Source organism: Ranitomeya variabilis, chromosome 2 (assembly GCF_051348905.1).
Source record: "Ranitomeya variabilis isolate aRanVar5 chromosome 2, aRanVar5.hap1, whole genome shotgun sequence".
In the NCBI taxonomy this organism is placed as follows: domain Eukaryota; kingdom Metazoa; phylum Chordata; class Amphibia; order Anura; family Dendrobatidae; genus Ranitomeya; species Ranitomeya variabilis.
Window position 1 is genome coordinate 229,422,386 of NC_135233.1, and position 27,716 is coordinate 229,450,101.

Consider the following 27,716-nt stretch of genomic DNA (forward strand, 5'->3'; position numbering starts at 1 on the left):
GGCAGCAGCTCTAATCATGGCTAGTCAGCTGAACCGTGAGACTCTGTAATTTACATCATCTTGGGTATTTGCTGTTCTGTATGCTATTGTGTGTTGGTTGTTCAATAAATTATTGCCACACTGTTTTACCCTCATCCTGTGTTGTCTGAGTAGTGTTCTGCCCACATTAAAAGGAGAGCGGGCGTTGAGCGGGACGATCCCTGGTCCATGCGGTTAAGGCTAGCGGACTTGGGTGCTGTCATGTGGGTACTGGGTAGACTACAGCTGATTGCCCGGGCCCCTGCGATATCCCTCAGACTAGGGAAAACCCTGTCTGTCCCTCTCCCAGAATTTACACTAATGGTGTGCTTGTCTGGGCCGCCAGGCCTGACCCTGACTCCTGTTTCAGTCCTAAGCTGAAACCTCCACCCGCCACCCAGTGATAAGACCACACACCAACACCTACAGAAAGCACAGACAGGGAAAACTAAAAACGCACCACGCCGCAGACTCACAGGAAAACACTATAATGTGCACAGGGCAAAACAAATACAAATATAGGAAGGAGAAATATGACAAAGGATACTACACCACCAGATACGATATTTCTTCTCCTAGGCCGGAGACACACTGGTGCGAGAGACGGCCGAGTCTCGCTGGTTAAAAGCAAGCTGTGGCACCTGCACTCCGGAGCAGAGCGTGCGGCTCCATAGCAATACATGGAGCTGCACGCTCAGCTCCGGAATGCAGGTGCCACAGCTTGCTTTTAACCAGCGAGACTCGGCCGTCTCTCGCACCAGTGTGTCTCCGGCCTTAGACCACCACTCCAGACCGAGATCACCAGGCACAAGACACAAGCTATAATCGGCGACGCCCAAAGTCCAGAATGACTATTTAAAGGCCACGGGCGTGACCCAGCCTCCAACCCGATTACCAGCTAGATTAACCCCGGACAGCCTGGATAAAGTCTAGCCGGCGCCACTAAGCGTATAGTGGACGAATGTGGAATTACCGCTGTCTGTCGGACGCCCTAGTGTGAATAGCGTCCGACATGACAGTACCCCGCCTTCTACGAGGGACCCCAGGGCCCTCACGACTTATAGGACCCGGCTTGTCGGGATGGCGGCGGTGAAACATACTGACAAGCCGGTCCGCATGTATGTCCGAAGCTGGTACCCAACACCTCTCCTCCGGCCCATAACCACGCCAGTGTACCAGGTACTGTAATGTGCGGCGCACTATACAAGAGTCAACCACCTTGGAGACTTCAAACTCCAAATTACCATCTACCAAGAATGGAGGTGGTATCGGCGCCGCGTCCACGGAACCCACCACCTTTAAAAGAGATCTGTGAAACACGTTATGTATCTTATAAACCGTAGGAAGCTCCAATCGGTAGGCTACCGGGTTAATGATGGCGGCGACCCTAAATGGACCAATAAACCTTGGACCCAATTTTAGGGATGGTACTTTGAGTTTTATATTTTTTGTGGACAACCACACCCAATCACCCACACTCAGGTCCGGACCTGGCACACGTCTACTGTCAGCCACTCGTTTGTACCTTGCACCCACACTCAGCAAGCGCTGTTTCACTCTCCTTCAAACGGATGACAGTTGTGCTCCTAGCTGGTCCTCCTCCGGAACGCCAGCAGAGCCACCCTGATGCAGAGTACAAAATTGAGGATGATACCCGTAAACACAAAAGAACGGGGACTCCCCAGACGATTCCTGGCGGTGATTATTAATGGCAAACTCAGCCAAAGGAAGGAACGTCGACCACTCCTCCTGATTGTCAGAAACAAAGCAGCGTAAATACTGCTCCAAATTCTGGTTCATACGCTCGGTCTGACCATTTGACTGAGGATGAAACGCCGAAGAATGCGACAACTTGATCCCCAGCCGTGAGCAAAATGCTTTCCAAAATTTTGCCACAAACTGAGTACCCCTATCCGACACTATGTCAGACGGGACCCCGTGAAGTCTGACCACCTGCACAAAAACCCTTAGCCAGAGTCTTCGCGTTAGGCAACGAAGGCAAGGACACAAAGTGCAACATCTTTGAGAACCGATCAACAACCACCAAGATGACCGTGTTCCCAGCTGAGGAGGGTAGGTCAGTAATAAAATCCATGGAGATCTCCATCCATGACCTACTGGGTACCCCTAGAGGATGTAACGAGCCAGCAGGACGGGAGCGAGGCATCTTAGCCCTAGCACACGTGGTACATGCTGGTACGTACGAGACCACGTCCTGTCGGATTTTGGGCCACCAAAACCGACGCGACACCAACTCCAAGGTACCCCTAACCCCTGGATGGCCAGCCAGAACAGCATCATGATGCTCACCCAACACCTTTAGGCGAAGATGGAGCGGTACAAACGATTTGTTAATGGGAAGCTCTGGTGGTACTTCCTCCTGAGCCTTGGCAATCTCAGCCTCAACCTCTGTCATGAGAGCCGAGACCACTACACCCTTTTGGAGGATGGTTACCGGATCTTCCCAAGGTTCTCCCCCCGGAAAACACCTGGATAAAGCATCTGCCTTAGTGTTCTTAGACCCCGGTCGGTACGTAGCAAAAAAGTTGAATCGCATGAAAAACTGCCCAGCGAGCCTGCCTGGGGGACAGACGCTTGGCTGACTCTAAATAAAGCAGATTTTTATGGTCGGTGATAACTAACCTGGTGGACCGACCCCTCCAAGAAGTGTCGCCATTCCTCAAAAGCCAACTTGATAGCCAACAACTCCCTGTTGCCAATATCGTAGTTACGTTCGGCGGGCGACAGCTTCTTGGAAAAGTAGGCGCATGGACGCAACTCGCCCAAGGATGAGCCTTGTGACAGCACCGCCCCCACTCCAACCTCAGATGCATCGACTTCCACAGTAAACGGTTTTGATACGTCCGGTTGCACCAGAATGGGGGCCGAAGCAAAACTGTTCTTCAGAAATTCGAATGCGCGCACAGCAGCTTCAGGCCAGGCGGAGAAATTGGTACCCTTTTTCGTCATGTCAGTAAGCGGTTTAGCAATGGTAGAAAAATCTTTGATAAATTTTCTATAATAATTAGAAAATCCAAGCAACCGCTGGAGTGCTTTTAGGTTATCAGGCCGTTCCCAATGCAGCACCGCTTGCACCTTAGCGGCGTCCATTTTAAACCCTGAAGCAGACACAATACAACCCAAGAAAGGCAACTCCTGAACCGAAAAAACACATTTCTCCAGTTTTGCATAGAGCTTATTTTCTCTGAGTAGCTGTAACACCTGCCTCACATGCTCTAAATGAGTATCACGGTCGCATGAATAAATGAGAATGTCATCTAGGTACACAATAACGAATTTCCCCAGTACATGCAAGAACACATCATTTATGAAATGTTGAAATACAGCAGGCGCGTTTGTCAACCCAAATGGCATCACCAAATTTTCAAAATGACCCTCAGGAGTATTAAAAGCCGTCTTCCACTCATCACCTTGATGGACTCTTATGAGGTTGTACGCCCCCCTGAGGTCAAGCTTGGAAAACCACTTAGCACCAGCCACCTGGTTGAACAAATCAGGTATCAGTGGCATAGGGTATGGATCACAAACCGTAAACTGGTTTAACTCCCTGAAATCCAGACACGGGCGTAGTCCGCCATCTTTCTTCTTAACGAAGAAGAACCCCGCTGCCACCGGCGAGAATGAAGGCCTGATGTGCCCTTTGCTCAAACTCTCAGCAATGTAGTCTTTTAATGCTTGCCTCTCAGGACCAGAGATGTTAAACATCCTAGCTTTCGGCAATTTGGCCCCTGGTTTAAACCTAATAGTACAGTCATAGGGTCGATGTGGTGGCAATTCTGAGCAACCCTTCTCAGAGAACACATCTGCGAAATCCAGCAGTGACTCAGGAATGCTAGGAGTCACAGCGGACACACATGTGGCTAGGCAATTCTCCTGGCAGAATCCGCTCCACTGAATTATGTCCTGAGTTTTCCAGTCAATCACCGGGTTGTGCATAGACAACCATGGAAAACCCAGAACCATTTGTGCAGGAAGATTACTAAGCACCCTGCATGTAACTTGCTCAGAATGTAGGACCCCAATATGGAGTTTAACCTCAGCCACAAACTCAGTAATCTCCCCCTGTGGGAGTGGAGTAGCATTGATGGTGACCACCTGGATAGGATGAGGCAGTTTTTCGACCGTGAACCCGGCCGTGCGCGCAAACTCCTCATCAATGAGATTAGTGGCCGACCCACTATCCACAAAAACAGTGATTGGCAGCTCTCTGCCAGCGACCATAACTCTGGCAGGAAGCACACATTGAGAGACCACCATGGAGGATATGCATAAGCTCAGATTGGCCTCCTCCACACCCTCTGAGCTTAGTAGTTTTCCGCCGTTGCGCTTTTCTTAGAAAACAGAGGACAAGCATTAACATAATGCCCTTTTTTTACCACAGCAAAAACAGGCTCCCTGCTTCCTGAGGGGGCTCGATGATGTGACACCCCTGCGGTTTGCATAGGCTCCGTGGGCTCACCTGCAGCAACCTCTCGTGCACCTACGCCCTCCCCCATAATCGGCGTCTCTTGCACCCCCTGACGCAAACGGCAATCAATGCGGACAACAAGACTCATAGCAGACTCTAGAGAAGCAGGAGTCTCATACATCAGGAGGGCTTGTTTAACCCTTCTCGAAACCCCATGTACAAACTGACTCCGCAGCGCCGGGTCATTCCATTGTGTGTCCACCGCCCAGCGGCGAAATTCAGAACAGTAATCCTCCGCCATTCTCTCCCCCTGGCGGAGAGCGCGTATTTTAAATTCTGCTAGAGCCAATCTGTCAGGATCATCATATATGAGCCCAAGAGCAGAAAAAGAAATCTCCACTGAGTTAAATGCAGCTGAATCAGATGGTAATGAAAATGCCCATGCTTGTGGTCTCCGTTCAGTAATGAGAATACCAGGCCCACACGCTGAGCCTCATTACGTGAGGAAACCGGGAGCATACGAAAATATAATTTGCAAGCCTCACGAAAAACAACAAATTTACTGCGTTCCCCAGCAAACCTCTCAGGTAAAGGAATCTTTGGCTCTGCAACTCTACCTGCATTTTCAGCTTGCACATTAGATACTACAAGACCCTGTTGCTGAACTGTCCCCTTCAACTCAGTGACCTGTAAGGACAGCGCCTCCAACTGGCGGGTTATGGAAATCATGGGATCCATGGCATCCAAAATTTATTTTGGCCGATTATAATGTCATGCGGGTACTGGGTAGACTACAGCTGATTACCCGGGCCCCTGCGATATCCCTCAGACTAGGGAAAACCCTGTCTGTCCCTCTCCCAGAATTTACACTGATGGCGTGCTTGTCTGGGCCGCCAGGCCTGACCCTGACTCCTGTTTCAGCCCTAAGCTGAAACCACCACCCGCCACCCAGTGATAAGACCACACACCAACACCTACAGAAAGCACAGACAGGGAAAACTAAAAACGCACCACGCCGCAGACTCACAGGAAAACACTATAATGTGCACAGGGCAAAACAAATACAAATATAGGAAGGAGAAATATGACAAAGGATAATACACCACCAGATATGATATTTTTTGTCCTAGACCACCACTCCAGACCGAGATCACCAGGCACAAGACACAAGCTATAATCGGCGACGCCCAAAGTCCAGAATGACTATTTAAAGGCCATGGGCGTGACCCAGCCTCCAACCCGATTACCAGCTAGATTAACCCCGGACAGCCTGGATAAAGTCTAGCCGGCGCCACTAAGCGTATAGTGGACGAATGTGGAATTACCGCTGTCTGTCGGACGCCCTAGTGTGAATAGCGTCCGACAAGACAGGTGCCTACCGATCACCCATGTCTCCACAGCATCTAAGGAGTTAAACAGATATGGGCAGTGCAAACACTGATTGTGACTGATACAGAAAGTTGCCAGCTATAGTGGACAGCCGACAGCAGCTGGATTGTCTCCTGTATGGGGATGCTATTCTCTTATATCTCAGGTCAGTAAAAAGACGTATTGACGGTCATTAAGGGGTTAAACTTTTTATATGTTCTAGCTGCTTACAAAGCCCTGGAGTCTGGTTGCCAAGACCCCCACTGGTTGCTCAAACCACCTGGTCAAAGTATTTTACTAATGCATGACCGGAATGGTGTGCAAACCCAGTGGCACGTGTACAGTCCAGCAGTGACCAGCGAGGCATTTGGGCACTTGCAAAACAGATGAAAACTGGCTGCTGTGGAAAAGGGTTACAGCAAACCACCTAAAACTATCAGGACCAGGGTTGCCCAGCTTTTGTATGATAATCTGTATAGTGTGTGTCTGCGCATATGTACTAGAAAGGGAAAAGAGAGGGGCACAGTAGCGCAGTTACCAAAATAACAGTTTACTGTACGGTAAAATTCTCACCTTTACACGTTGTGAGTATGCACCACACATATAGTAAGTGTGATAGGAGGGCTGCAGATGGCACCGAACCCGCGAAGGATCTTCAAGAAATTCTGGATAGGATATTCAAGATGCCGACAATTCCGCGCTCCTCCAAAATCAGGCAAGTCAATCACAAAGTTCAGAAGAAGTGCATACTTTATTCAGGTCTATAAAACTACGCGTTTCATGGACGTCCTGTCCACTTCCTCAGGTACATAGCAAAAACTAAACACATGGTATTACATATATAGGGTGGGCTGGACACAGAAAAAATGGGCGTCTAACACACCTGGCGCCCTGAACTCTGCAGTTATATTTAAAATACAAATATAAATTTGTTGCATATCTATACAACATAAATTTAAATATAAATGCTATTACATGTTTAATCACTTGTATAGTTATGCAACAAATTTATGTTTGTATTTTAAATATAACTGCAGCGTTCAGGGCGCCAGGTGTCTTAGACGCCCATTTTTTTCTATGTCCAGCCCACCCTATATACCGGTATGTAATACCATGTGGTTAGTATTGGCTATGTACCTGAGGAAGTGGACAGGACGTCCACGAAACGCGTAGTTTTATAGCCCTGAATAAAGTATGCACCTCTTCTGAACTCTGTGATTCCCTTGTCTGATTTTGGAGGAGTGCGGAATTGTCGGCATCTTGAATATCCTATGCAGAATTTCTGCACATACAGTGGGGCAAAAAAGTATTTAGTCATTCAGCAATAGTGCAAGTTCCACCACTTAAAAAGATGAGAGACGTCTGTAATTTACATCATAGGTAGACCTCAACTATGGGAGACAAACTGAGAAAAAAAAATCCAGAAAATCACATTGTCTGTTTTTTTTATCATTTTATTTGCATATTATGGTGGAAAATAAGTATTTGGTCAGAAACAAAATTTCATCTCAATACTTTGTAATATATCCTTTGTTGGCAATGACAGAGGTCAAACGTTTTCTGTAAGTCTTCACAAGGTTGCCACACACTGTTGTTGGTATGTTGGCCCATTCCTCCATGCAGATCTCCTCTAGAGCAGTGATGTTTTTGGCTTTTCGCTTGGCAACACGGACTTTCAACTCCCTCCAAAGGTTTTCTATAGGGTTGAGATCTGGAGACTGGCTAGGCCACTCCAGGACCTTGAAATGCTTCTTACGAAGCCACTCCTTCGTTGCCCTGGCGGTGTGCTTTGGATCATTGTCATGTTGAAAGACCCAGCCACGTTTCATCTTCAATGCCCTTGCTGATGGAAGGAGGTTTGCACTCAAAATCTCACGATACATGGCCCCATTCATTCTTTCATGTACCCGGATCAGTCGTCCTGGCCCCTTTGCAGAGAAACAGCCCCAAAGCATGATGTTTCCACCACCATGCTTTACAGTAGGTATGGTGTTTGATGGATGCAACTCAGTATTCTTTTTCCTCCAAACACGACAAGTTGTGTTTCTACCAAACAGTTCCAGTTTGGTTTCATCAGACCATAGGACATTCTCCCAAAACTCCTCTGGATCATCCAAATGCGCTCTAGCAAACTTCAGACGGGCCCGGACATGTACTGGCTTAAGCAGTGGGACACGTCTGGCACTGCAGGATCTGAGTCCATGGTGGCGTAGTGTGTTACTTATGGTAGGCCTTGTTACATTGGTCCCAGCTCTCTGCAGTTCATTCACTAGGTCCCCCCGCGTGGTTCTGGGATTTTTGCTCACCGTTCTTGTGATCATTCTGACCCCACGGGGTGGGATTTTGCGTGGAGCCCCAGATCGAGGGAGATTATCAGTGGTCTTGAATGTCTTCCATTTTCTAATTATTGCTCCCACTGTTGATTTCTTCACTCCAAGCCGGTTGGCTATTGCAGATTCAGTCTTCCCAGCCTGGTGCAGGGCTACAATTTTGTTTCTGGTGTCCTTTGACAGCTCTTTGGTCTTCACCATAGTGGAGTTTGGAGTCAGACTGTTTGAGGGTGTGCACAGGTGTCTTTTTATACTGATAACAAGTTTAAACAGGTGCCATTACTACAGGTAATGAGTGGAGGAAAGAGGAGACTCTTAAAGAAGAAGTTACAGGTCTGTGGGAGCCAGAAATCTTGATTGTTTGTTTCTGACCAAATACTTATTTTCCACCATAATATGCAAATAAAATGATAAAAAAACAGACAATGTGATTTTCTGGATTTTTTTTTCTCAGTTTGTCTCCCATAGTTGAGGTCTAACTATGATGTAAATTACAGACGCCTCTCATCTTTTTAAGTGGTGGAACTTGCACTATTGCTGACTGACTAAATACTTTTTTGCCCCACTGTATGTGGCATTTATGCTATGTAATGGTCATGCACTGTGTGGTGGTATTAAGCGCAGTGAGTAGTAACTACACACACTACAGTGGTTTTATGTGCTCTATATGGTATGTAATAGTATTAGGTCTGCACAGTATTGCACTATATATATATATATAATGTCACTAGAAGTCACTATAAGGCCGGTTTCACACGTCCAGATAATTCCGGTACCGGAGAAAAATATGCGCATATTCCTCACTGTAATGAGCGGTACCACGTGACCGCTCACACAGGACAAGCTCCCAGCGCTGAGAGGAGAGTGGAGACATCGCGGGAGCTGGGTGAGTATTTCTCTGCAAGGGGCCGGGCGGCTCACTGGGGATGGGAGGCGGGAGGTCAGCAGCAAACTTTATTTTTCACAAAAAAGAACAAAAAATTGATCTTTCATCTCTTCTCTCCTGCGGGGGAGAAGAGATGAATGCCGCCTTCAGCACCACACAGGGGGGACAGTGCTTAGTGTAGCGCTGTCTCTCCTGCGGGCGGTACGTGCACACGGAGGAGAGTGCACACTGTTCTCCGTGTGCACGTGTGCAGGACGTATTGCAGTACGTGCTGCCGGAGAAAAACGGACATGTCTCCGTGTTTTCAACACGGACACACGGTCCGTGAAAACACGCTGACATGTGCATAGACCCATTCATTGGAATGGGTCTACGGGTGTTAGTGTCTCTGGTACGTGAGAAATCTGTCAGTACACGTACCGGAGACACTGACGTGTGAAAGAGGCCTTAGTATGTATGGCACTATATAATGTGGTCACTAGAGGTCAGTGTTATGCCAGCCAGTCTCACACCTGAGAGGTTCTGCAGCAGTTTTATAACAGTGCCTCTGCTGCTGCAGCGCTTCTTTTGAATGCGTTCACTAGATGTGAGCACTTGGGGTACAATATATCCTCTACTAAAAATCAGGATAATGATTTACAACACATTGTCAAATACAGTTCTAGCACTATTATCTAGGCACTATATGATGGAAATAGATATACACAGTACCGCACTATTTTCTAGGCACTGTTTAATATTACATTTGCACATTATGGCACTACTATGCAAACACAGTATAATGGTTTTAGATATGCACAGTATATTGCCATTACGTCGGCGCTGTATAGAGGTATTAGGTATGCACAGAATGGTACTGTTATGTAAGCACAGTATGATGGTATTATGTATGCACTATATGACACTATATAGTGTATAGTACAGTATTAGATATGCACAGTATGGTGGTATTATGTATGAACAGTATAGTATTAGATATTTACAGTATGGTCTTATTACATATGCTCAGTATTGTGGTATTATGTATGCACAGTACTGTGGTATTAGATATGCGCAGTATGACAATATTACGTATGTAAAGTATGGTGTTATTATGTTTGCACAGTATAATGGTTTTAGATATGCACAGTATATTATCATTATGTGTGTGCATGTGGGGGTGCACGCAAGCATCCCCGAAGCAATGCATCCCAGAAGATAAGCATCAAGCAAAAGGCAGTTATTCCATGGCAAGGAATTAATATCCATTTTCGCTCTTCACACAGGTACAAATTCCCACCTGTGCTTTTCTGTCTCATCTGCTGCAATATATGGTACAACTTCCCACCTCTGCTTGCTGTCTCATCTGCTGCAATATATTCTAATGGTACAACTTCCCACCTCTGCTTGCTGTCTGCCATCTGCCATTCTAGCAACATATTTTAATGTGCCTGCTAAATGATTGGTATAATTAATTTGTTGCATTGTACGTTTTACTCACTGTTTGATGTATATCCATGACTGTGGTAACTCTAGATAGATGTTATCTTGTGGAAGGTGTTATAGCATATACAGTGCCTACAAGTAGTATTCAACCCCCTGCAGATTTAGTAGGTTTACACATTTGGAATTAACTTGGCATTGTGACATTTGGACCGTAGATCAGCCTGGAAGTGTGAAATGCACTGCAGCAAAAAAGAATGTTATTTCTTTGTTTATTTTTTTTTTAAATTGTGAAAAGTCTTTTCAGAGGGTCATTTATTATTCAACCCCTCAACCCACCAGAATTCTGTTTGGTTCCCCTAAAGTATTAAGAAGTAGTTCAGGCACAAAGAACAATGAGCTTCACATGTTTGGATTAATTATCTCTTTTTCCAGCCTTTTCTGACTATTTGAGACCCTCCCCAAACTTGTGAACAGCACTCATACATGGTCAACATGGGAAAGACAAAGGAGCATTCCAAGGCCATCAGAGACAAGATCGTGGAGGGTCACAAGGCTGGCAAGGGGTACAAAACCCTTTCCAAGGAGTTGGGCCTACCTGTCTCCACTGTTGGGAGCATCATCCAGAAGTGGAAGGCTTATGGAACTACTGTTAGCCTTCCACGGCCTGGACAGCCTTTGAAAGTTTCCTCCCGTGCCGAGGCCAGGCTTGTCCGAAGAGTCAAGGCTAACCCAAGGACAACAAGGAAGGAGCTCCGGGAAGGTCTCATGGCAGTGGGGACATTGGTTTCAGTCAATACCATAAGTAACGTACTCCACCGCAATGGTCTCCGTTCCAGACGAGCCCGTAAGGTACCTTTACTCGTCTACAGTTTGCTCATGATCACTTGGAGGACTCTGAGACTGACTGGTTCAAGGTTCTCTGGTCTGATGAGACCAAGATCGAGATCTTTGGTGCCAACCACACACATGACGTTTGGAGACTGGATGGCACTGCAAACGACCCCAAGAATACCATCCCTATAGTCAAGCATGGTGGTGGCAGCATCATGCTGTGGGGCTGTTTCTCAGCCAAGGGGCCTGGCCATCTGGTCCGCATCCATGGGAAAATGGATAGCACGGCCTACCTGGAGATTTTGGCCAAGAACCTCCGCTCCTCCATCAAGGATCTTAAGATGGGTCGTCATTTCATCTTCCAACAAGACAACGACCCAAAGCACACAGCCAAGAAAACCAAGGCCTGGTTCAAGAGGCAAAAAATCAAGGTGTTGCAGTGGCCTAGTCAGTCTCCTGACCTTAACCCAATTGAAAACTTGTGGAAGGAGCTCAAGATTAAAGTCCACATGAGACACCCAAAGAACCTAGATAACTTAGAGAAGATCTGCATGGAGGAGTGGGCCAAGATAACTCCAGAGACCTGTGCCGGCCTGATCAGGTCTTATAAAAGACGATTATTAGCTGTAATTGCAAACAAAGGTTATTCCACAAAATATTAAACCTAGGGGTTGAATAATAATTGACCCACACTTTTATGTTTAAAATTTATAAAAATTTAACTGAGCAACAAAACTTTTTGGTTTGTAAGATTTATGCATCTGTTAAATCCTGCTCTTGTTTGAAGTTTGAAGGCTCTAACTTATTTGCATCTTATTAAACCTGCTAAATCTGCAGGGGGTTGAATACTACTTGTAGGCACTGTAGATGTAGCCAACCCCAATGTCTTTGATCATCTAACCACCCCCTGGTGTGCTGGCCCCAGTTGCCAAATTATCCCTAATCAGTTCCCACAATCCATCTCTTCTGACTCAGTATTGTGGACTATAAATTTAGACACCTCCTAAGGTGTGCACGCATGTGTGGGGGTGCACGTATACATCCCATAAGCAATGCATCCCAGAAGATAAGCATCAAGCAAAACGCAGTTATTCCATGGCAGTTAGTCAGGGCAGGAGTCAGGTAACCCACACTTTGCACTCCCTTTTATCCATGTGCTTTATTTCTATCCTCCTGTGTTCCATTGCCATCCAAATTCACCGCACCATCCCCCCCTCCATCACGACTCATACACATTAGCCCCTCTATACTTCCCTCTCCCATGTACAGCTCCCATGCACTTCTCACCTTCCTGAAAAACCTCAGCCTGTCTTGCCCAAACAGATTCCACCAAAAAAACTTCTGACAATTCCAATACCTACTTGCTCTTTATCTTCATACTCCTTCTGATTTCGGGAGATATCTCCCCCAACCCTGGTCCACCATCCCCAACCTCAATCCCTATCCTACCTCGTATCAAAATCAATACCACACTAATCTTATTAATATTACTTGCACTTCTTCATATTCTTCTTTTAATTGTGCCCTCTGAAATCCATGGTCTGTGTGTAACAAACTTCATTTTCTGCACAATTACTTTCTGAACAACTCTCTGAATCTGTTGACCCTCACTGAAACCTGGATTTAGGATTCTGACACGGTCTCCCCTGCTGCCTTTTCCCATGGTGGCCTACAATTCTCCCATTCCCCGAGACCCACAAACAGACCTGGTGGTGGAGTCGGCATACTCCTGTCCCCACAATGCACTTTCCAGGTCATCCCCCCATTTCTGTCACTCTCATTCCCTTCTTTTGAGGTCCACACCTTCAGGCTCTTTTGTCCCCTCTCCCTCAGAGTAACGGTCATATATCGGTCCCCAGGCTTGCCTGCCCAGTTCCTTGACTACTTATCAGCCTGGCTGCCACACTTCATGTCCTCAGAACTCCCAACCCTTATCCTGCGAGACCTCAACATCCCCATAAACAGCCCCAGTTCCACACCTGCATCCCAGCTTCTATCACTAACCACTTCTCTCGGCCTCTCGCAGCTCTCAACCTCTGAAACACACAAAGACGGTAACACCCTTGACCTGGTCTTCGCCTGGCTCTGCTCAATCTCCCACCTAGATAACTCACCGCTTCCCCTCTCTGACCACAACATTTTCTCCTTCGCGCTCACAATTCCTCGCCCACCCCAGCACACTCCTACCTACCACACATTCAGAAATCTACATGCCATTATCTCTCATACACTTTCAGACTCCTTACATTCATCACTGACCCCAATCTCCTTTTTTCCTCGTCTGATCTAGCTGTACACCACTACAATGACACTCTCAGAAGCACCCTGGACCAAGTAGCGCCCCTCACCCTCAGAACCTCCAAGCACAGAGTAAAACAGCCCTGGCTCACATCGCAAACTCGGCTTCTCCAGCGATGCTCTAGAAGTGCTGTACGCTTATGGAGGAAAACTCGAAGGAAACTCGCACACCAGAAGACTTCATCCACTTCAAATTTATGTTAGGAACCTATAACTCTGCCCTTCACCTCGCCAAACAGACCTATGACACCACCCTGATCTCCTCACTATCCAACAACCCCAAGAAACTTTTTGACACCTTTCACTCCCTCCTCAGGCCAAAAGCACAAGTACCTATCACAGACATTTGTGCTGATGACCTGGACTCCCACTTTATAGGGAAAATAGATAATATCCAACAGGAAATCCACTCCCAGCCACTAAGTGCTCTGACTTCCATCCCTCCCTGCATTTCCCCTGGCTCACTCTCCACATTCGATCCCATCACAGAAGTCTCCAGGCTCCTCTCTTCTCATCCGACTACATGCACTACTGACCCCGTTCCCTCACATTTCCAGTCGCTCTCTCCAGTCGAGACAACTCACCTAACTACAATCTTTAATCTCTCTCTCTCCTCGGGCATCTTTCCATCCTCCTTCAAACACTCTATCATTACTCCATTATTAAAGAAACCCACCCTCGACCCATCCTGCACAAATAACTACAGACCGGTCTCCAATCTCCCCTTCATCTCTAAACTCTTGGAGCACCTGATCTACTTTCGCCTTACCCGTTACCTCTCCACTCATTCCCTCCTAGACCCTTCACAGGCCAGTTTCCGCCCCCTGCGCTCAACAGAAACTGCACTCATCAAAGTGACCAATGACCTTCTGACAGAAAAGTATAACGGTGACCACTCTCTTCTCATTCTTCTCAACCTTTCTGCAGCTTTTGACACTGTTGATCACCATCTCCTACTCTCTAGGCTCCAGTCACCTGGCATTAAGGATACTGCCCTCTCCTGGTTCTCGTCCTATTTTTCTGATCGCTCCTTCAGTGTTTTGTTCATTTTCTCCACTTCGTCCCCTCTTCCTCTCACTGTCGGGGTACCTCAGGGCTCAGTCCTTGGCCCGCTGCTCCTCTCTCTCTACACGGCCCCAATTGGATAGACCATCAGCAGATTTGGCTTTCAGTACCATCTTTATGCCGATGATACACAACTATACACGTCATCCCCTGACCTTACCCCCGCTGTACTACAGAACACCAGTGACTGTCTGTCTGCAGTCTCCGACATCATGTCCGCTCTCTATCTGAAACTCAACCTCTCCAAAACTCAACTTCTGCTCCAGCCATCTACTAACCTCCCTAAATCTGACATTTCCCTCTCCGTGGGTGGCACCATAATAACACCCTAGCAGCAGGCGCGCTGTCTGGGTGTTACATTTGACACCAATCTCTCCTTCACTTCCCATATACAATTTCTTGCTCACTTGTGCCGCTTACACCTAAAGAACATCTCTAGAATCCGCTCTTTTCTCACTATGGAAGCAACAAAAACCCTCACTGTCGCCTTGATCCACTCCCGCCTGGACTACTGTAACGCTCTATTAATTGGCCTCCCCCTCACTCGACTTTCCCCTCTCCAGTCTATCCTTAATGCAGCAGCCAGGGTTGTCCGTCTGGCTAATCGGTATTCAGATGCAGCCGCTCTTCGCCAGTCGTTACACTAGCTGCCCATTCATTATAGGATCCAATTCAAAGTACTTGCTCTCACCCACAAAGCTCTCCACAGTGCGGCACCCCCTTATATTTCCTCCCTCATTTCTGTCTATCGGCCTAACCAACCCCTGCGCTCTGCAAATGACTTTCGACTAACCTCTGCACTAATCCGTACCTCCCACTCCCGACTCCAAGACTTCTCCCGTGCTGCGCCAATCCTCTGGAATGCTCTACCCCAAGATATTAGGACCATTCACAATTTGCATAGTTTTAGGCACGCCCTCAAAACATATTTGCTCAGAGCCGCCTATCACGTTCCCTAATCAAATTCATTTTATGTGTAAGGGCACGTGTGTAGCCCATTCACTACTTCCATCTATCCCCCATCCCCTGAAGATGGCTGGACCATCAATGTAAATACATCATTGTAAATACACACCTGTACTTTGTATCTCCCCCACCTCACTGTAGATTGTAAGCTCTTACGAGCAGGGTCGTCTTATTTTGCTTTAATTATTGTTAACGCTGTTACTTATGATGTGCGTTTGAAACTGTTAAACTGTAAATCGCTGCGGAATATGTTGGCTCTATATAAATAAAGATTATTTGTTATTATTATTAGGTATGCATAGCGTTTCTCCTTATGGAAACTGACATACCAGCTGGCTTGTCAAGGTAAGGAGGCTTATTCGCTGTGCAATGCTCCTCTGGGAAATTAAATATTCAAATTGCCTCTTCTGAGAAAAAGAGGACTTAAACTCTATAGCGCCACCTGTTGGAAGTAACGATCCTACAAGTCACAATCAACCCTTTAACGAGTTGTGCAATATGACTTAGGATAAAAGCCAAATCAGTATCCTAAGTCATATTGCACGATTTGTTAAAGGGTTGATTGTGACTTGTAGGATCGCTACTTCCAACAGGTGGCGCTATAGAGTTTAAGTCCTCTTTTTCTCAGAAGAGGCAATTTGAATAGGTATGCATAGTATGATACTATTATGTAAGTACAGTATGGTGGTTTTATGTATGCACAATATGACACTATATAGTGTATAGTATAGTGGTATTATGTAAACACAGTATAGTTGTATTAAATATGCACATTATGGTGGTATTATGTATGCACAGTACAGTGATATTAGATATTCACAGTATGGCAGTATTATGTATGTAAGGTATGGCAGCATTATGTCTGCACAGTATGATAGTATTAAATATTCACAGTATGGTCTTATTACATATGCTCAGTATTGTGGTATTGTACATGCACAGTACTGTGTTATTATGTATGCACAGTATTGTGGTATTGTGCATGCACAGTATTGTGGTAGTATGGCGGTATTATGTAAACAGACTAAAACTGTTCTATTTTGCCTCCACAGACTTTGCTCTGTCCCCGCTGACATAATCTATGTAAAGCTTTCGGCAGCCTGTCATCTTACTTCTCTTATGTTAAAGATCTCACAGGAAACCCTCAAAAAGAGGAAGTGAAAATTTACACCAAGGGTTGCATTATACAGATGACAGTAAAGTGAGCCCTATTTACCTTCAGACACTATTGGGGCATAGTATGCAGATCACCCCTCTATTGAGCTCCTGTGAAAGACAAGGAGGAGGGAGGTCATTTACATTTTCAAAGAAAAGTTCCCACCTTCCAGATAGACATCTCTGGGCATTATCCTGCACCCTACATTACAAGCCATCATGTGGTTATAGGGCTGTTCACCAAACCACAGGCTGACAGCAGTGATCTGAGTAACTTACTACAGTGCTGCAGGGTGAGAGCCGGTGCAACACATGTCTGGGGCGTCAGCCAAAGTGGCCGAGATGGGCGACGGAGCAAAGAAGCCCAGCAACAGAAAATTCAGTAAGTATTAATACATCTTGACATGTCATTTATTGATAAACTGCAGCATGCTATATGAGAGGAGGCCTTATTGGGGTCTCCGTACTGGAGGTCATGGTGTGTGACTGTGACCCTCAGGTTCCTCACCCTCAGGCAACCCCTTGTTTTCCCCTTTAGACATGAGGCTTTTGGCTTTAGTGAGGAGAGGTCCGCTATCCCTCCTTCACTTGCTGGAGCCTGTTTTTTACGAAGAATGAACAAAGGTTTGTTGGGGGTCTCTCTCCTTTCCGAAGGGCCTGCAGTAGACCACATCCTTGTGCACTTTTCTGTGTTGACACATTGTTCTTTTTTTACCAGTTCATCCATTGATCATGTGAGAGCAGCCCAACATTTCCCATCTTGGGGTAACACAAGGATTATACAAGCTCCTTCTTAAAATAGGCAATGCCGGAGGTATCTGTCAGGTGATTATCACCCTCCGAAAAATCTTTGTTAGGAATCATATAATTAGTTGTGGAATATGTAGCGTCTTTGTTGGACCCTCATTAACTTTGGTGCTGGCATTAATGGTGGGCATCTCCTGATATTCCGGCAGTTCTGTCCTTACTGTGTGTTGTCTTGTACGAAACCTCTGAGCAAAATCCATTTATTGACTGTCACTTTGTGACTATTCTATGGGGAGCTGGAGAAGAAAACACGGTGTAGAGTTTCCATCTTCATCATGAGTGAGATCAGCGGAGAAATAGTGGACTGACCTGTATGTCTTTCCTTATAGACCTAGCCTGTGCATAAAATATTGGGAAACTGCATTAATGGCAATTCCCTAATATATCATTCACACCAGATCCTTTCTGAGACAGACTGCCGGGCCCTGTAGACTCCTAGAAATGCCATATTCCAGCTCCTAAAGCCGAGCTGTGTGCACAGTCTGTATAATCCATTATCGGGACACCTGCCTGATTGGGTTGTACCTTGTCCGGTCTTATACGGTCTCGCTTTGTGATTGCAATCACTGGATATCAATCAGCTTATGCAAGCGACGATACACAGAGCAGCTAATACTGGGGACGGTCACAAAATGAATCATTTTTGGCAATAGGTTTATGACACAAATTCACAGACTATGGGAACTTATATTCGGTGGTGCCCCAATGTGTTCTGACTTGGTTACCAGGGATTATGCAGTGGCGTAACCTGCAACGTGTGGGACCTCAATGCAAAATCTCCATTGGGACCCCTCCATGGGGCTTTCATAGTATTGTTTTTCTAAAATAGGCCAAAGGGACCTGAAGTGTCACCTTAGCGTACAGGTTCCATTTGTGGCTGCTACCCATGCACCCACTTTGCCCCTGGGATAAACTATACACATATACAGTATATTATCTACCATTAGTTCTTGCTGATTATTTTTGCTGCCATACATAGGGAAGGGGGTATTAGTAGCTGCCTCACATATGTGACCGATCTTTGCTTCCCTTGATGGTTGCCCAACATGTATTAGTAGTGAAACTTAAAGCTTTTGGGTCCTAATGCAAAATTTCCAGCAAATCCCCTATATATCACAGGCATTTAACAGTATGATTTTTTAATATGGGTCAAATAGATAGTTAGGGACCCCTAAGCTCTAGGGCCATAGCAGCCCCTGCGCCTCTATAGTTACACTCCTGATCACCAGCATTCATCTAGTGTTCATGGCCGGCCCTACTGTTTTTCTAGTGTACCCCAGTCTTACACCATCCACCAATATCCAAAAGAAGGCAATGATGCGTTCCAATTGGATGAGGCTCAATCTGCTGCTGAGTTGTAAATCTCCTGGCATTGTACTTCTCATAATCACAGGGCATGGCTAAATAAGGGGCAACTGGGCCTTGATGGCCAAGGGGCCCTCCCTGCCACAAAAAAATAGCTACCAGATATATAAAAGACACATGCGGATGGGGGCCTGCTGCACATTTTACATTGGGGTCCTCCAGTCTTATGATGACTAGGTCCCTTGGAATTTGATGTCATAATGAGGTTACGTTCTTGGTCATTAAAAAATAACCTTTTATATTCACTGTTTGGGAAATTGCTCAGAGATGTTTCTGGGCAAAGGCCATTATGGGGGATCCCTGCCTCAGCACAAGTTCTTTTTTTTTTGATAATTGATGCGTTGTTGCTGATTATTATGTCCTAATTATGTGTACATAACTCACGGTACAGATTGGAAACTGGCAGGGGTTGTCTGCAGGGGTGCAAGCTCCGAGCACATCTTCTAGTTGGAGAAGACAGATTGCGCAAATCCTCTAAAACTAGATTATATTATACTGTCCTTGTTTATTTATAAACACGGTCTTCAATTATTATATAAGAATATATCCTCAAATTACATAGAAAATAACACCTCCCCCAAAGGAATGTAATATAGGGAAAAAAGAGGGTCCATTCAAAAGAACTAAAATAATCAATATTTATTCAAATTATTAAAACAGATTAAAAATTCAAGCAGAACTAACATATAGTGGCACACACCAATCAGAAAAAATATTAATCAAGTATTGTATATAGTCAATCCAAAATGGATTTTGGCTCATAGGGTTTCATGAAATATGTCACTCAAAACAGTCCTTTTATAGCTGCCAGGATAACGCCCACCATTATCATATTAAATGCACGTGCAAACAAATAGTAGGGCTTCCTATTCCTGACCTTGCATAAAGCTGGAGAGATTTCACCCTCAGCAGATAGAACAAAAGTCATACATATAATACTTATAAATAAATACTCACATAGAGTGCCTGAGAGCCAAAGAAATGGAGATATAAAGGTGTAGGTGACACCACCCCTAAAACTAGATATTATACTGTCCTTGTTTATTGTAAAAAAAGAATCCCTTCCACACGGACTGATAATCAGCTCTTATTAGATACTTTGTGCTGGCTATTAAATCATCATTATCGGCAGCATGTGTACCCGGGAACATGCACGTTGCATAGTGACAACTTTCTGTCCCTGTACAGTTTCTATCAGCCGGACAATTATAGTCCGTATGGCTCAGATAGCCTTAAAAAAAATTTGTCTCCTACGGTGGATATGGTCAACTTGATGGCGTCACCATGAGCCACCCAACATACTGTAATCTGGTGGCATAAGATGGTCGGCAGATCCCGCCAAAATCAGTGGGTTTGGATGACTTTAATCTGTATGGGAACCTTCATCTGTTCTTTGTATAGGGATCCTAAAATTATGTTGTTACTGTATAACAATGCCATAGCCCCTTTGCGTGACACACGACCCTGTACAGCTCTATAAATATATGATGAGGTGTATTTTTACTAACTAGATCCATGGAGTGAAACAAAAAAATTACCTTTTTCAGCGGAAAATTGTTTTGTTTTTTTTCTAATATTTTCTAGAAATTTCAGAAGACACTTCCACACATAGCAGCCCCCACATTTCCCATACTCCAGGAGCACTAAGTGCATTGATTTCCTTCTTCTGACAAATATTTAAACCTGTATTTTCTGCAAAGTTGTGCAAAGCGTCAGTAAGTAATGTCTACGGCACCGAGGCAGGAAGTCTGGATCAGTGTAATCAATCTCTTCAAGAATCCATCAGTGAAGCCCCTGTGTCCAGAAAGCCCTTGTGGCTATGTCTGTTATGCCATACAATGCTTGTTCATATTGTGCAAACATGGATGTCTCTAGGGGTCTCCACAAAGGGACGGGTTCTTCTTTAAGATATCCCTGAGCATGGTACCAGTTGCACCGTTAGCTGTTGCTCCTGTACATCATGATGGCCAGTTATCCATACCTTCACAGTGAAGAAAGACAGATAATCCCAGACTGAGGTATCTGACATAGTCTACTTAGACTTAAAGGTGACATGATTGGAGGTTAAAGGGGCTGTCCGGTAAAAATAAGTTATCACCGATCCACAGCTAAGGTGATAACTTACTAATCAGTGTTGATTCAACCATTAGGACTCCCACCAATTGGCAGAATTGGGCACTTTTGTCCCTGGGGGTAAGATGCCAGACCACTGATCGGTGTGGGTCTCAGCGTTCTGACCCCCGCTGATCAATAAGTTAGCAACTACCCTATGGATAAATGATAACTTGTATTCAGTGGCAACCTCTTTATAAGGAGGAAGGTGTAGGTAATCAGCCTGACATGTACACCTTCATGTATGCAGATGGCCTGAGCAAACATCTATCGCTGGTTACATTGATCCCATGGAATATGTTCCAGAAATCTAGCAGAGGGGTGTTACATGCTTTACGATGTTGTGAGCAGCATTGATTTGCCGTAAAGCCGTTTCCTGAATTTCGAAGGGCAGATTAATGCATCCAAGGTCATACTGGCCCAAAAGAGAGAGGTTAAGTCCAGGTAATAGGGTCCTGCCATAACTGCCCATCCCGCCGGCAGCTGCAGATCGCTTGTGTCCAGGGTCGCTTTCACAGAGACTCCAGTGCCAGGATATTGTCCAAAACTGGAAATGATTCCAGCTTAAATCATTTAGTTCTGCCAATATAAAATATGTGTCCTTGTATTATAAAGTTATGAGGTCGTTCATCAAATGTGACAAGGGACAACAGATCACGAGCAGCCATAGGAGCTCTAACTAAGTCACAGCTGGCATGGCCAACGATACCCAATTTTATATGGTGGGCACAGGTAGCCTAATTGTAGAGGACATAACTGAAAATTAATGCTGTGAGTTGGGCGGACTGGATGGTGTTTCCATGAGGCTGGTTGTACATGATAAGTTTCATCTCCAAGTGGCTTTGCTTATGGAGCTACACCAATTTCGGCAGGATTCAACCAGCCATCTAATGTGTATGGAGGCCGCCAGACTGCCCTGCAACATATGAATCGGAGCGCTGGAGCTGAGTATCTAATCCTTTTGTGTGGTGGGATTAGCCCTGCTTCGTGTGTATGGGAGAGTTGGGGGATATGAGAACTTAGCCAAATTCTATCGTAGCTATATGGCCAGGGTAAGGGTCAGTTTTAACTTGTGCCTCTGTATAGAATAGTGTCATCGACTATTGTGGCTGGTATAGTCTGGAGAACCCAAACCCATAAAAGTTACTCGAATAGAGGAACCATGTTTGTTTTTTTGAACTCCATATCTAAACTTGTGGTTTTGGGTGTTGATCTGGGTTCCCACATCTTCTTGCGTTTCCACACCCAGTGAGTGGCATCTAGCTTCTCCATTTCTGTGACTTTTACTTCTACCAGAGCAACTGAGTGAAGTAATGGCGGGATTAACACATCTGTGTTTCATGGTCTGATTATGGACCATGATGCCCGGTCCAGCCGCAGGTCTCCTAACCCCAATGTGACAGAAAAAAACATAATCAACGTTTCAGCTATTAAAAAAACTTTAATCATAGCCATGATTAAGGTTTTTCGTCCGAAGCGCGTAAGAATTATGGATTTTCTTTTTAAATATGTGCAAATTATCCCAATTTTTTTTTTTTTAATCCTGCATACTTAAAAGCTAAATTGTAACTACGTTCAGACACCTAATCCTCCATTCATTCACTACCCATTTAAAAAACAAGGCCCCATAGGGAATAAATAGAGCAGCATCTGTGTCAATGGGATGCCAGTGTGGGCAGATGTATCACCCACATTAAGGCCATTTTCACACATCCGCGGGACTTTGCCTGATCAGGTCGATTTATTTTTTTTTTTTCATTTATTTACTTTTTAATTTATATCCAACCAAAGCGGGCTGAATTTCTGAAGCCGGTGCTTTGTAAATTACTGTTGAACGTAATTGCTGTTTTCATAGCTCAGCTGCCAGCCATCTTGAGTACATGGTCTGAAGCATGTAATCTTACTCTGGGGTTAATCACCTAATTGTCTCTGATCACCCGCCTCCCCCTTGTAATCATATTGTCCTGTGTATAGGGCTATCAATGTCCTCTTCTTTCTTGGAGCCGCCTTTTGTTTTGGGTGCGGTGTCATCTAAATTCGCGGCACCAATTTGTCTTCTGACTGAGTGTAAACATATGTAAATGGCAAGACACCCTTATCCCTGGGGATATGTAAATGCCAATCACAGGGCGTCTGCAGGACAAGGACCCCCTATTACCATGCACTGATAACACTGCACATGGAGCTCATTCACATGGGTTATTTATTAAAAAACATGACTTCTTGTCCTTATTGTACCACCAAATATTTCCTGCCTCATTTCCTACATGGAATAAACATAAATTGCAAAAAAAAGTACCTAATATTTTCCAAAATACAATGTTTCTCCTAGGATTTCCTTCCCTGCAGCTATTGAGCGACTCTTTTGTGAACACTACTGAATAATTATCTGGCAAGCTTAGGACTTGATGACACAAAAGAGAATCAATCTGTCGCTATCATCTGCCCACTTACTGGCAATTTCGGCTGAAATTAGTTAATAGCTTTTTCTCCCCCTCAAAAAAAATTAGCAATGAAAATTATTATTTTGCTTAGTCGAAACATGAAAAGCTGGGTAGCTAACAATATGATTTTTCGACTTTGGTGTTCCCATAGGGTCCCCTCGCTTCTGTATTACCAGAGCTGGATCCATATACAGTATATGTTTCTTCTAGACACAGTGCCACATTTGTTTACAGGCTGCCTGTGGTACTGCAGCCATATTCTGTCTTAAATGAGGTGAGCTGCAATACCAGATACGACCCATAAGCAGGTGTGGCACTGTTTGGTGAAAGTATCACAATGGTCCCCATGTATACTTGATCCTCAACATAGAAGCATGGGGCATGGACCCCTCAAGTTCAGGTATTTATGCCAGACTTGTGTAAGATGGCATGAATATACAAATAGGTATAGTAAAAGGAAGCGATCATCAGAAAATGATCTATTGTATCAAGTAAGGTTTTTATTTAAAATATATATTTTTTTTTTACAAATTTTTTGGCAATATGCTTTTTCACATAATACAATCTGTATTCAAAATACAGTAAAAAGGTAAGTCTTGCAATTGTCACACCAATCACTGAGGCTTTTTTAGACTTCTTGTTGTTTCAGGAAACAACACATGTACCCTATCTTATATATTAAGGCAGCTAATGATCGTGTGCAAAGGTCATTATTGTGATTGGTGGATCCTGTGTTATCAGCTATATATAGAGGTGTTGTCAGTCATTGTAATCCTGTCTCTGATTATAATGAGCTTGCCGAAATCTTTTCCTGAAAGGATTAGAAAGTAGAAGTCTAAAAAGACCCAGTGGTAAGTGAAAGAATTGCAAGATTACTATTTTTTGGTTGTTTTTTTTATTAAAGATCATGCTATGAAAAAGAAAATGACTAAATTATTTTTCCCAATATCAAGTATGGCCACAACTCTTACAGTATTCTAGACAGATGTATATCAATCTCCAACCCCTCTGCATAGCCCTAAAAATGTCTTTTATACTGCCCCCATACGATGCGGTCTGGTCCGTTGGGCATCTATGGGCAACGTACGCCTGCACAGGAGCGCGATTGGGGGGCACTGTGTGGATGATGTAGGACACTTCTTCCACATGAAGCAGGGAAGGAGGAAGGTGATTGCAACCAGAGAGGAAGCGCCGGATGAAGACCAGAGACGCCCATCGGACTGGACTGCGCCATATGAGGGCATTATAAATGATATTTTGCGGGCTATGCAGAGAGGGTTGGAGACTCATAATATTTCTTCCTAGAATACTATAAAAATGGTGGCAAAAATGGTAGCAGTACTTTATATTGAGAAAACCTGGTGACCGGTTCCATTTAAAAACATGTAACGCAAAAATCTGAATTAAACAATAGATAATGTTTTTAATGATTTCTTCCCTTTAACCAACTTAACCCAAAATTGAGAACTGACAGAACAATACAACCTTATATTTGTAGGTGATTTAAATATATATATATTAATTCTCGAAGGAAATGCTCTTTAAAGGGGTTCGTCCACTGTTCAGTGCTGCTGCAGAAGTGTATCCCTCTCTGGTGGACTCCAGATGCTCGCCTACTTTATGTGGTCACTATACGAGTATGGTATAAGGGCATTTAGACTCATGCGATGCAGTAGAGAAGGATCAGACATGGTGAATTAGAAAGACACGGGTATGTGGAGCGCCCCCACACCGCCGCAGGGCCGAGGGGGTACCCGGAGCCGGGCCTCTGGGTCTCAGTCTCGGGGTTGTCACGGTGGCTAGACCCGGTCCGTGGCCCTGTCCGTCAGTGGGGGACGTCCGGTGTAATAGGTGGTAGTAAGGGTAGCGATGTAGCGGTGCGGTTGTGGGGTGTAAGTCGCGGTAAATAATGAGGACACCAGGTTGCAGTCTCTTTACCTCTTTACTGGAGATCTCTGAGTCCTCAGTCCAGAATACGGTTCACCAGGCTACGCAAGTCCGGCCGGTCCAATGGCACCTCCAGAGTTCTCCTCTCAGGTGGAAATCTGTGCCTTCCTTCTTAGCGCTATGTGTTGTAGTCCTTCCCTGCTGTGCTCACGGAAAGTGACCCCACAACGGTTGTGTCTGTTTCTTAAGTTCCCTCACAACTCGATTTGATGTTCCTCTGTAATCCACCCCTTCCCTGAATTCAGGTTGGAATGGCACCCGTTTGTCAGGTAGGCCTGGAGTTCTTCCGGGACCCTAGAGACGCCCCTCTCCCGCAATTGCCCCCCAAGACTTCATAGGTGATATGTGGTAGACAGCCCGCCTGAGACCGACTGTCCTGCCGCTGTTTGGAGTATGGCTTAAAGCTGTATTCTAATCCACTCCCTCGGCGTTCCGGCCACCGGTATTGCGCCTCAGCAAGGTGCTGCCTCTTTCAGCACAACCCCTGCTGGTATTCTCCTTCTGCTTGATCTCGTTTCTCACTCAGCACAATCTGTCTCGCTTCTAGTCCTTTCCTTGAGTCCCGCCGCTTCCAGGAGCCTGCGCGGACCCGTTACGTTCTTTCAATGCCAAGCCTCTGCCAGGATCCCACCCCTGGCAGAGACCCTACAGTCTCTCCCTTCACAACACCCCCTGCCACAGGGTGTTGCTCCGTTCAATCCCGTCAGCGTTCTCTCTAACTTCCTGCCTGACCCCCAGTTTACCCACTATGGTGGGGAGTGGCCTAATGAATAGCACCCTTAGCTCCCCCCGGAGGCCCTGCTGTGAAACATATTGGTGTCTGTGATACCTGATTGGAGGAACTCCTTCAGTGCCATCGAATGTACCATGGCTCCCCTTAGCGGCGAAGCCACAGCACTGCAACGACCAGGACTCTGGGGCGCTGCACTCCCCCCTGGTTAAACACAGTACTCCGGGACTGGGAAGAAAAACAACAATACAGATTAGCAAAAAGACATACAATTTTGTTGAGTGCAAAACAATAAGCATACTTGAACAGGCTTCCCTTTATGGGAGGTGAGGACACTTTTAACGTTACAAACATAGTCAACTTTATAAATTACAGGCTATACATAACTCCTGTTACCCAACCGGGTATTCTACTTAGTGCAAATACTGGAACAATAAATTAACATTGCCTTTAAGAAACATACACTCTTAGTTTACCAAAGGCCTTCCTATAATCACATTACAGGGTAGGGTAACTTCACATTCTCCTACTTTGAACCTGCAGGACCGCCTGTCCCTATGGCACCAGACCTACTGCCTCTCCTTTCTTTTACAGGACCGCCCCGTTCAGCCAGGGCCTACTGCCTTTCGCTACTATACATAGTATAGACATAACATTCCTTTCATTTAAAGAACTCTGAGCCAGCTCTACTCGGCTCCTTTAAGGACTCACTCTCTAACCCCTACGGGTTCACTCTCTGTCCTTAGTAACAAAGTAACTTTCAATGGGGACGCAGGGTTTACCTTCTATCCTCACCTTCATTATTACTTCACTTACTTTCAACTATGCAGATCTCTATATCTACCCCTACGGGCTCTCTGCATCTTTTCTTTCTGCAAAACATTATTTAGATTTCACATTTCAACAAATTCAACACATATAACTTAGCATATAAAACAGTTACATTTCTTTTCAAGGCATCATTATGGCATTACTGTTCTGCAACAGTATCTCTTCTCAAGTTCAGTTTCTCACATCCCCTTTAAGAGGGGACCAAGTCTTTCCGAGGTAGCTCGTCTTCTCAGCCTACCAGTCCATGCAAAGGTTCCGGTATGGTATCTTCGCAAAGTGTCTTTAACTAGAACCGGTAGGAAAGGTATCTTCACAAAGTGTCTTTGGCTCAAACCAATAGGGCAAATATCTTCGCAAAGTGTCTTTGGCTAAAACCAGTAGGGAGCACCTTTAAGAAGGTGCAAACTATTTACAAAAGAAAGTTTGAATCATGCACAGTCCATGATTTCTGCAGTTCGTGTAACTTTTGTGCAACAACTTCAGAAAAGGAAAACAAACAAAGGGGATCCCGGGTTAACAGAGAGATCCATTAACCCTGGGCGGGTTTAGCAGCAACAGGAACAGTTAAAGGAAAACTATTTACATTTTCATGGTATCGAGGTTTATTCTTCTTCTGGTGGCTTGGGTTCTTGAACCCCGGCCACTGTAGCACGGACACCAGCGGCAAGCTCCGCAGGGACCACCTGGTCGCCCGCTGTCTGAATTTGAA

At 45.2% G+C, this 27,716-nt stretch overlaps 1 protein-coding gene across 2 annotated transcripts in view; it reads left to right on the forward strand.

The window, feature by feature from the left end:
- SH2D3C (SH2 domain containing 3C) overlaps positions 1 to 27,716 on the forward strand; it is a 104,510-nt gene that overhangs the window by 2,447 nt on the left and 74,347 nt on the right. The window contains exon 1 of one of the 2 annotated variants that reach the window (XM_077283898.1): positions 16,842 to 17,153. The exons of the other annotated variant lie outside the window; for it this stretch is intronic. Within the exon in view, the coding sequence (XP_077140013.1) occupies positions 17,084 to 17,153 (70 nt within the window). The 5' untranslated portion in view covers positions 16,842 to 17,083. Of the gene's footprint in view, positions 1 to 16,841; positions 17,154 to 27,716 lie in introns of those variants that run through there. 2 annotated transcript variants of the gene reach the window in all.